The following is an 11,823-nucleotide window of genomic DNA, read 5'->3' on the forward strand; positions in this document are numbered from 1 at the left end:
AGTAGATATAATCGCCCGTTAGCATGGAAGCGGTGGCATAGTGTGTCCTTGAGACATGCTGAAACATGCACCGATATATCTTTATTCAGTACGGCGTTGCAACCATTTGATTGCGGGCGTGTGTGTGTGTGTGTGTGTGTCTTGGCGGATTTTTAAGTGTGTAAAATGGATGAAAAATTGAAACAACGCGTTTGTGTGAAATTTTGTTTTAAAACTGGGAAATCTGCTTCGGGGACTTACGAACTCTTAAAAACAGCTTTTGGAGACAAATTTCTGAGCCAGTCAAACGTGTATATCTGGTTTCACAGATTCAAAGATGACCGCGTGTCAGTAGAGGATGACTCCCGGTCTGGCCGGCCTTCAACATCAAAAACTAATGAAAACATTGCGAAAGTTGGCAATTTAGTGCGCTCGAACCGTAGACTTACAATTAGGGAGATAGCTGAAAACCTGAATTTAAGTTTTTATGCAGTTCAGTCAATTTTAACTGATGATTTGAACATGCGTCGAGTGTCCGCGAAATTCATTCCGAAAGTGTTGTCACACGAGCAGGAACAACACAGACTTGAAGTGTCCCAAGAACTGTTTAATCGAGCCCAAATGGACTCAGATTTCTTGAATAGGGTAACAAGTTGTTGGGTAACAAGTTACTAACAACATGTGATAGATCATGTGTTTATGGGTATGACCCAGAAACAAGGCCCAGTCTTCTCAGTGGAAGAGCCCAGATTCACCAAGACCATAGAAAGTGCGACAAAGTCGATCGAATGTGAAGACATTGTTGGTGTTTTTTTTTTCTTTCGATTTTAAGGGTATCGTGCATCATGAATTTACTCTAGGGACAGACAGTCAACCAGGAATACTACAAAAGTGTCCTTCTGCGTCTGCGCGAAAATGTGTGGCGAAAAAGGCCTGCCCTTTGGAAAGAAAATAATTGGATTCTCCACAAAGACAATGCACCAGCGCATTGTGCGTTCTCGATCCAGGAATTTTTGGCCAAATTCAACATTCCTGTGCTTCCGCAACCCCGTATTCCCCAGATTTGGCCCCGGACGACTTCTACCTCTTTCCTAAATTAAAATTATCATTGAAAAGGAAGAGATTTACTCAATTGAGGACATTCAAGCAAACACGGAGAGAGTGCTTCACACCACGGAAAATAATTTTCGGTAATGCTCCCAGAAAGTGGAAACACCGTTGGAATTGGTGGGTTCATTCAGCAGGGGACTACTTTGAAGTAGATTCATCACAATAGCCTGTAAGTACTGCCATTTTTAAATTACAAGCCCAATCTTAAAACTTTCCAATTACACCTCATATTATGCAAACAATGCAAGAGTATGCGTAAAACAGCCCCCGATTATCTGACCTTTTGATTTGATTGAAACTACAAAAAAAAAAAAAAAAAAAAAAAAAAAAAAAAAAAAAAGAAGAAGTATTTCAATATTGATATTGATATTTTGTATTGCTGCTATTTACATTGACAATATAAATATGAAAATAGAAGTATATATGATACTGTTGCATATAGTATAGAATTATGTATATAAGAAAAATCAGCTGATAAATGACTGTCGAAAAAGGAGCTGTGATGCAGAACACTACCATTCTCTCTTAAGAGTTGCCTTATGCATTCTCTTGCATTTACTTAATATATGGCCAAATATGTCTTGAGGATGTGAACTGTGGCACTTTTTACGTACTGCAAGCCTTAGCATGTTATAGATGAACTACTGAAAAAGAGAATAAAATCTTGGTGTGAAATAATTTGACATTATACCGAATTAAGTTTATTTTATGTTCGTTTCAGTTACAATATCAAACGACTTTCTTGCAACTGAGTCAATCAATTTTCCATTTCGCCGCAGGTATTAAAAAAGATCACATTCATCTTTACCAAAGTAGATGTGAATAACACTGCTGATAAAGAACTGCATCCTCATCATTTTTCCGAGAAGAATAAGGAGAATAAAATCTAAAATTTATGATGAAACTCACAGGCGTCTCTGGTGGGGGGATGAGGGGGACACGTCCCCCCCAATATTTTGAAGTACAAAATATTCAATATTTTATTCTAATTTAATTATTTACTAACGATAGAATAACATATAAATAATAATATTTTTTATTCGGAATATAATATTCAGGCTGTGAAACGATTATAACAGAGTTCTTGATATACCTCAGGGGATCCGTGAAGGTAAGCAGGAGGGTAAAAATGGAATCGAAGATAATAAACAGGTTGGACTAGGAAGTACCATTTAAATCAATTTCTTTGATGTCCCCTCCAAATTTTACATGCCAGAGACGTCAGTAATGAAACTTGAAGAAATAGTTATTCTTCTTACAACCGCTTTCAGAATTACCAAACAGATTATTACGAATGCAGGACAAAATTCAAGAGCACAAACCCCAAGGATAATTCAGACAAAGCGGACTAAATTCAGGCGACAGAATAATAGGCGCAGATTAATAAAAGAACGATTATTTTTTTTCTTCAACTGTTATGCATCTAAAATATCTTAAATCAGGGACTGATCCAGAAGGGCGATCGCCCCTTAGAAGAGGGAACTTTCTTATTTTATATATAAATAAAACCCATCCCAGAGTCTGGAGCTCTTGAAAGTAGCTCGAAGTAGCAGTATTACAACCCCCCCCCCCTTGTCAGAAGTCCGTCCTGGATCCGTCCCTATCTGAAATTCTTCACTTTACGGAAATGGCATTTTTTTTTTAAAAAAAAAGCTGAAAATCCAATAAAAGACGTAAGACTGTTATATTAAGTATATATTTCACATTTTGATCTTCGCTAAAAAGAAAAAAATAGGTCAGTATTTCAGAATTAAAATAAATATTTATACATTACTCAAAATGAAAGACTGTTATTTGCTACCCCACAAGAACGACATTTTTAAAATAAAATGCCTCACAGTCACTTTTCGTAATTAAATGAATGGTCTTACTGAAATATGCTAAACGTATTTCAAATGTATTAAAGGTATAATAAATAGGAATACCCAGAACTTTTCATATGGGTATGTGTGGAAGTAATTAAAGTTAATTTGCCCTTTTATTACATTTTTACGTTTTATTGAAATTTCAGCATTTTAAAAGAAAGAAAACTTTATTTCAGTTGAAAAACTACAGATAACATTTCAGAATACATGACAATTGAAGGGAAAAAATAATCATATGGGGTGTGTCCTGGTACCTCCAAAATATACTCCTGTGATTTTGTCCCTTGTAATTTGTCCTCGTCGGAATTTTCCTTGCATTTTGACCGCTTGGATTTAGTTCCCGCCCTCGTTACTACAGCCATTTTATACGAGTTCCGATCTGCATACAAACGCGCTAAGAGTCAAGATTTCACTACATTTCACTAAAAAATTTCTCCTCGCACAGAATTCATTGTCTCCAAAAATCAGGCAAAACAAGAATTCTCGTTCTACCTAAAGATAAGATTATTTAAAATATTTTCTATAAAGTCCTAGAAGGCTTTAGACAAAACGAGAATGAATCTTTTTAATATTGCACCCCCCTGGTTAGGGGAGTGTAACGAATTTATTTCCGGGGGGTGTCCGAAAATTTTAGGGGGGTGCTGAGGGGGTGCTAGGGGTGTAGATAAATCATTGAAGTATGCTTATAATTGTAATTTGTGTAATCACTAAAACACCACCTTAAATTTAAGTTACAAATATGCATAATTGCACTTATTATAAATATTTATTCAAAGTAGTTTACCTTCTAGTTTATAAAAAAGAAAGAAAAGACTCATTAAAAAGGTACATTAGTAATACAAATATACATTTTCCATAACTCGTAATTTGGAACCTTAAAACAAATCTGAAATCGAGTTTATTTCCTGTTGGCCTCCAGGACTTTTTCGTAGTAAATCATCCGCAGCGGAATGCTGTCCATCCTTCAGCCAAGAAATAACTAGCTCGTCTACTTTGAGCTTGTCTAGCCGGTGGGCCATTAACATTGATGAGCAACAAGTTAGACAATGTTTGAGCACTTAGTCTATTTCTAATGTCAGTGATCTGTAAATTCATAAGGGGAAATCCCCGTTCCCACTCAGTTGTTGAAATTGGTAATACTCGACAATCTGCATGTTAGACTTAAGTCTGATAACGATTTTTCTCGGTCAGTTTTGAAATACTCAGTAAGAAGTATCACCTCTTTATCACCATACAACATATTTTCCTTATCGACCATGTCAGTTGGCAATGTCGACTCATGGAGAACAGAAACTTCATCTACCACACCTTCGATAGGGAATCTTGTGCATAAATTATCAATTTATGTCTAATAAACTGATGATTTCTTATTTGTTTATAAATTTAATTTTTGTAATTACATATGAAGGTTTGATGTCATTACCAAGTTCCCTCCCCCCTAGATGGCAAAAGGGAACGAGGTTCCAGAGAAGTGTTCAGTGGTGTCTGGGAATTTCCCCCTTCTTCCCCTTCAATTACCACTATGCTGTTTGTTACGGGCCAAATTACGATGAATTTCAATTAAATTATCATAGTATAATTACTTCCTTGTTAAATTATAGATACTTTTCAGTGGAAAAAGGGATGAAACTTGAAAGTCACAAATCAAGGTAAGTAGACCAACGTAAAGAAAGAAAAAAAAGTGTAAAATTTTCCATATAATTATGCATACAATTTTATCTCTATTTTTCTCACAACTTTATGGATTGATTGCCCTGTGCTGTAAGCGCTCCATATAATAAGCATAAGCTTCAGCAATTATTATAGTAGAAAGCAATGGATATATGAAGCGAAGCATTGTATTTTTTGTTTCTGATTTTTTTCTTAACTAATATCGATCGTTTTTGAATATTTTTACAAACCAACTCACTTCAAATTTTCCTAATATAGAAAGTAACCCCCCATTAATTATATATAGCGAGATATAGTGATGCTTCATTATATGTTCGAAAGCGTCAGATTAAGACTAGTTGAGCAACATTAACCAGTTATTTAGAATTTAAAATACTTTTCTGAGTAAATGACAATAAATATGGCGTTTTTAACAAATACATTCGATTGTATAATAAAGTAGACCCATTGTAACGTAGAACAGTGTAGACCAGTATAGCATAGCGTAGCGTAGCATAGACATGACATAAGTAAAGTAGCGTAGACTAACGAACGAAATCAGCGTTCAGAAAGGATAGTATCCACGAATAACATATATTGGAATAGAATAGAAAAATGAAATGAAGTGAAATCTTTGAGTTTTACGTCCCACGGTTATGCCGGTTAGGCTAAAGGAGACGGTGATTATGAGAAATGAATGAAATGGTGGAATGAAGAAAGTGGGAGGAAACGGGAGAACTCCGAGAAAACCCACGCACATGGTATTTGTCCACCACAAAGTTCACTTGGCAGGAGCAGGGTTTGAACCCGGGATCCCATGCACCAGAGGTGAACGTTCTACCACTGAAAACGAGACGTATCGTCTCAAAATTAGAGATAGGACAAGATACGTGACAATACAACATATATTTTTGAGACGAGACGAGACAGCATTAAGTCTCGTCTCGTGCGCATCCTTAATTGTAATTAGAAAAATAACATTGTGTTTTCTCTAAATGTTAATGAAGTTTCGTCAATGTACATCTGCTTTTGTACACCCCTTCCCGTATAAGCTCTTGTTACAAAAGGCGTCTTCTATGCTTTGAAAGTGTAAGCTTTCTCTAAGGAAGGTTGAATTTATATATTCAAAAGAACTGGAACGCAAATACATTATTGCTTATACTATGCTTTGTAACTGATAAATTTAACTAAATTCTAAATTTCAAGATTTCGTGTCTCACTTTAATTTACCTAATTCAATTTACGTGATACTGTGTCTGCCTGGTCTGCAGCAGGTTCAGCACAGATAGTGCACATTATAAAGAAGGTAGCTTAACACATTAATATATGTCAATGTATTAATATATGTCAATTTACATTATTATTATTATTATTATTATTATTATTAGTAGTAGTAGTAGTAGTAGTAGTAGTAGTAGTAGTAGTAGTAATAGTAGTAGTAGTAGGGTCTACATATTACTTTATAAAGAAACATCTTGGCTTTATATTGATTCCAGCGACGTGGTTGAGTCGCACATCACGAAATAACAAACGTAAATCATAAAAGGAAAATATAAATCAAACGAAAGAGTTTCACTGTATAAACATGTCGGCAAAGAGCATCTTTTGACACAATTCAATTGAAATTGTCACATTTTGAAGAGACAGATGGGCTTTCTGTGTAGCCAGACCTAAGAAGAATCACTATTGCGTATAATGTGGTGGTAACCGCTGAAATTTGGACTAATAATGTATATACAATAACAAAACAAAACAGACCAAAACAGTAAGACTTGTCTAACAGTTTCGGCAATATAATCAGATACGTTATACTTGACGTGTGTGATGCATAACATGACTGATAAGATGATGTTACATTGCCAAAAAAAAAATACACAAGTTTTATTAATATATGTTTACTGTTTTGATCTGTTTTGTTTTATTAATACAATAACAAATTTAACATAAAAATTTTCTATAGCCTTCGCGGTTATACAGTTTGCTTTTAGTCTGTGTCGCCGCAGGTTGAAATTTGACTGATGATTTGGATATTATATTATTATAGCAGTGGGTCTCGTCGTTCATAGCTTCGGTGTTCGGCAAAGACGTAAAGCCTAAATCATAACCCATTTCATCGTATGAGAGCACATTAATACATTGCACTAAGAAAATTGATTCTCATGTCAGAACGAACACATTACGAGGAATCCCAGTCTATGGGAGCTTCTGAATTTTCGGTAAATGGTTTTCCACTAAGGGTTAATACTTGGGATGATGACCATAATAATCTACTTACCCCTGCTTCCGTGGCAACTCAAACTAGAAGAGGCAAAACAGAAACAGGAAAAAGGTCTAAAATGGTAAATTTTCTACAAAGAGAAAATTATATATATATATATATATATATATATATATATATATACTGTTGAAGTAATCTGTAAGTCAGCGTTTGAGTAATCCATTTGGAGTTAGATACGTGTGTGGCGGGCGTGCGTAAGTTATGTAGAAACGAGAAGATTTACACATGATCATGTGTTTTTACATAAAATACTAGACAACAGAATTGCCTGTATTGACTTGTGAGAGAAGACCAATTTTAGGGTGCTTCATCTAAACACGTGAGATCGAAATAACATTCAGTTCTTTTGTAATAAAGCAAAAACAAATATCTTAAATAAGTCACTACATGGTGGATATGCTTCTTACAACAGAGTAATTACTTTGGACCGTCAATAAATATTTATAATGATAATGAGAATAAATTTAAAACGCAACTTGATAAATTATGTTTAGAAAAGTTATAATCAGTATCTTGTGTATATATTGTAATAACCTAATCAATCCTCTTAATAATATTGTGTTACTCTGTTATATTAATTAGATAATGTCATGAATATAAATATTGTAACTCAGAATACTGCAATTGGGCAGTAGCCTGTTGTATTTTTCTTTAAATGAATAAGAAATTGGTAAGAATATATCGTCTCTCTTATACTTAACTACAATGAAAATAGCATACAAGAGAGCATACAGGTTGTATTTCTTTTTCGGGATATGCAGCAAGTTCTACTTCATTTAATTAGAAGTATAAATGCAGCTATAAAGCAAACCAGTTTAGAATATTGAATTAACTAATTTCCTCAAGGTTCGTTGCTAACATGTTGCATTGGAAGGGTCACTCATTTAGAATGTACTTTTTCAACTTTTTAAAAATCACTAAAATACTCAATGATCATGCACCGTTGTACCACTCGAAATACAATGTGAATTATTATTATTTACAAAAATCGGAATACATTTCAAAAGTAATACACTTACCTTTTGTACGCCAAATCCACGGAGACTATATCACCCAAGCAACAATACTCAACAAAAGCCAATTCCATTCTTAGATCCATCTCGAAACAATGCCTATTATCTTCTTGTGATTTCAAACACGTTTAACATCAATATCACACGATACAGTTAGAGCATTCATCAAGCACGTATTATCTGTACATGTCTGTAGCACTCATGGTTTCAACAAATTGCTCCTACAGAAACAAGTGTACGTTTCCCAGCTTGGGACCGTCACAGGATGTTTCACCTGAACTGCGCTGTGATTTCCGCTAAGTTTCCTCACTCGGCTTGTTGAGTTCTCGTACGGCAGCTCGTTGCCCTGACTTTAGTATCAAAATTCCCCGCCTGCTTCACAAGCCGGAACAATCACGCCCATGCTCTATGCGCACAACATAAAACGGCCCATGGTCAAATTATGAGGGGAAAAATGAAATGCTATGAAACACCTGCTAGAGTAATAATATTAAAACAGAGAATATTCTATTTCGCATACACAATACTCTCTCAATCTCTCTCTGATTATATGAAGCCTGTGTGTATGTATGTGTTCGTACTTCATAATGGCTCACCAACAATTTACAGTTGGGACTGATTTAGGCAAAGATTACATTTCAAGTTTATATATGTAATTAATGATTGAAAGCCTACTTTATGTATATACAACAACTACTACTACAAATAATAATAATAATAATAATAATAATAATAATAATAATAATAATAATAATAATAATAATAATAATAATAATAATAACTCTTATTATAAAAGGAAAATATGTCGTAATGTGCGTCACACTCCGATACCTGTTGTTCATGCTTATCGCCAATATATGCCACAACCTGCAGACAATTTGAGGACGAGCCGAAGGCTTAGAAAAACAACTAATAGTAATTTTCTTGAGGCTGATCGTGTGGTCCTCTAACCCTGTTCTCCTACATAGGAGAGAGTATGATGGGAAACGGCATATGTTGCGAGGAGAGCTGATCTTGCATGATGGTCTGTGTACCCACCAACTGTACCAAATTCAAGCAGCCTCATGGATCGGAGCTCATGTTAATAGTAGCTAACGTCCTTCATAACCTAGGTGTTGCATGAGGACGTGGAAACATATTTAACATATTTATTACTTTAAAATAATAATAATAATAATAATTATTATTATTATTATTATCATGATCATTTGTTATTCGTAACAAATATTGTAATTGTTGAATAGATTAAATAATTGAGTGAGAAGGTAAATTTTATACGTCCATTTATGCGTTTCTTTTCTATAATTTTTCTCTAACATTGTTTCAGATAGGAAAAATAATACGTTAATAGTGTTCGTGAAGTAGAAGGATTTAAAAGGAAATGGTAATAATTGGTCATATCCTGAGGAATAGGCGTCTTAAAACAAGTCCATATCTCAAATAATTTCTCCAAGGATACCTGAGATACATTAACCAGACTTTGCACGTTCATTGTATGTTGTCAAGCACTACAGTTTAAAAAAAAAAGTTCGTTTAGCAGAGGAGCTCGCTCCGTAGTCCATTAATGACGAAAGAAATATTTTACATCAAAACAGAAATTTTATATATATGGATAAATAGCCCAATATGATAAAATCATCACCGATGTGGTCTAGTGGCTCACGTGCGCGCCTTTAGGGCACCGGGTCTCTGGTTCAATTCTCAGCACAGACCATTGAATGCATTACGTCGGTTCAGATTCTACCTTACACTATAAACACACTTCTCATATAGGCTTTGTGCTCAGAAAGCACGCCAAACTTCAATAAACAAACAAATCTAATATAATAAATTATATAATATGATTGGTTGTATTTTTTAGCTTAACATCCCACTTATATGTACTAAAGATAAGGGAGACGGTGGTGGAGATAGATTATAATGATGGGATTAAGAAAATGGGAATAAACGGGAAAATTTTGAGAAGATCCATACACATGATGTTTCTGCAGCACAAAGCCCAATTGGAGCGGGCTAAATTAAACCAGGACCACACACGCCACAGGTGAGAGCACTATCGATTCGATTAATTACTCGCCCATATCATAGATACACACAAGTTTAGAATGTGTCTTCCGTAATATATATATTCTGTAGAAAAAACATCTTAAGAATGGAGGATTCTGCACACACACCGATAAAACTGTCGGTTGCAAAATATCAAATTTCACCAAACTTCTATAGACTAAGAAATTAAGATGTGATTCTTATGGATTACATCAGGGTTGCCACCACAATCTTTTCTCAAATTGCCAAAGGTTTTTTCTCTCTTACGAGAGTGACCGCGCATTGTTAATCACTTCAACGATGTTTCAAGCAGGGGCGTCATTTGGGAAAGACATGTTGATAATTGCCTCCATGATATTGAGAAAAACATATTTTTTAAACAATTGTATGTTAATATGACTAGTAGAAAGGTGGAATTCTTGTGTCGCTGGACAATCTTATCCCCCTTTGCAAAATCTGAAATAACGCTACTGATTTCAAGACACCATAATAAAAATTCACATTATAAACAAGGAGATATGTTAGTTACGATTAGCATTACTTTAAGGTAAAATAATCTACTAGATGAATATATACTTTTCAGATATAAATTGTACACTTCATAACTACATAGAAGCTAGTTTATGATGAGGAAGCATTTTTAGAATAACCAGGACCACACACCTGGTAATTATCTGGATTGTTATTATATTATTAACCATCTAAAAATTGTAGTCCGAAGCAGGGAGAACGTAATTTTATTACGATATCAAGCTTGAACTACTGGATATAAAACAACAAAATTTAAAGTAAAGGGTTATATTTACTAGTACTCATAGTATGATTATCTTATTGATTTATGCAAATTTAATATGGATGATACAGAAGGAGAGAGAGGGATTTAGATTTGCTGGCATAGATGGATGGATAGTTCATTAATCTATGGTATTGGTTTATATTTAATGATCTTTTCAATAGAGAGGTCACACTACGATGACGTATAGCCCAGTCAATGAAGGTCAAAAAACATCAAAGTTCGGAAAAAATTTGGGTAAAGCTGATTTTCTCTCACGTGATAGACCACTATGAGAGGAACATTTTCCCAAAAGTCCCCGCCCCTCCCCCTGGAGCTTCTTCCCCCACGCCCCCTCAAAGTTAAAAAATGGGCGTTTTAGAAAAAAGGCCATATCTTCAAAACTAATGGACATATTGACATGCATCTTTCTTTCTCGTAATCTGTGAAATGTGCTCTACAATTTTGTATTCCTTAAAGTTTTTCATAAACCTAATGGTTTCTTGACAATTTTAACCTAAAGAGTAAAAAATGAAAAAAATCGCCCGCGCCATTTTGTTTTTCCTCTTATATTTCCTTAGTGAGTTGTGATATGGAAAAATGTTTCAAATAAATCTTAAAGAGCATAAAATTATCTTTCCAACGGTGTATATATTGTGGGGGTTACTCTTAAAATTAGCCATGTAGCGAGGTAAGTTTGAAGACGAGCGGGCTCAAATTTTCGCCTCAAATATCATGGAGGGATAAAATGCATAACACTAAGTAAATGTGTTAAAACAGAAGTGGAGGTGAAGCGAACTCCGTTGGGAACATTAAATCCTGAAACTATTCGTATTCTTTCGTATGCCAAAAAAAGTCACTATAGTGGGCTCTCCAATATTTTTGTGGAAGATTTTAATGACTTGAAAGTTACCAGAGGAATTGAATGTCGAACGGTACACCCCATATTTCCAATGAATGTTTTGTGGATTGCAGGCGCAGATATGCAGCCTGGGTGGAATGGATTCATGACCTCCGTAATGAGTAGAAGAGAAGATTGTGAGGATACATTTATATTAGGAATTCCCTTTATAAACATGGATCCTAGCAATCCATCAACAATTTTCTCTG

The 11,823-nt window shown here is 34.7% G+C and overlaps 1 protein-coding gene across 3 annotated transcripts in view; it reads right to left on the bottom strand.

Moving 5' to 3' along the window:
• The window catches only part of LOC145687742 (uncharacterized), a 356,205-nt gene extending 347,972 nt beyond the window's left edge, over nt 1-8,233 (bottom strand). For all 3 annotated transcript variants that reach the window (XM_081761191.1, XM_081761190.1, XM_081761189.1), the window contains exon 1: nt 7,902-8,233. In XM_081761191.1, coding sequence (XP_081617317.1) covers nt 7,902-7,981 — 80 coding nt within the window. In that variant the 5' untranslated portion in view covers nt 7,982-8,233. The remainder of the gene's footprint in view (nt 1-7,901) is intronic.
• Nucleotides 8,234-11,823: the final 3,590 nt, after the last annotated feature.

The sequence above is a fragment of the Thermobia domestica genome, chromosome 6 (assembly GCF_964235325.1).
Source record: "Thermobia domestica chromosome 6, izTheDome1.hap1.1, whole genome shotgun sequence".
Lineage (NCBI taxonomy): Eukaryota > Metazoa > Arthropoda > Insecta > Zygentoma > Lepismatidae > Thermobia > Thermobia domestica.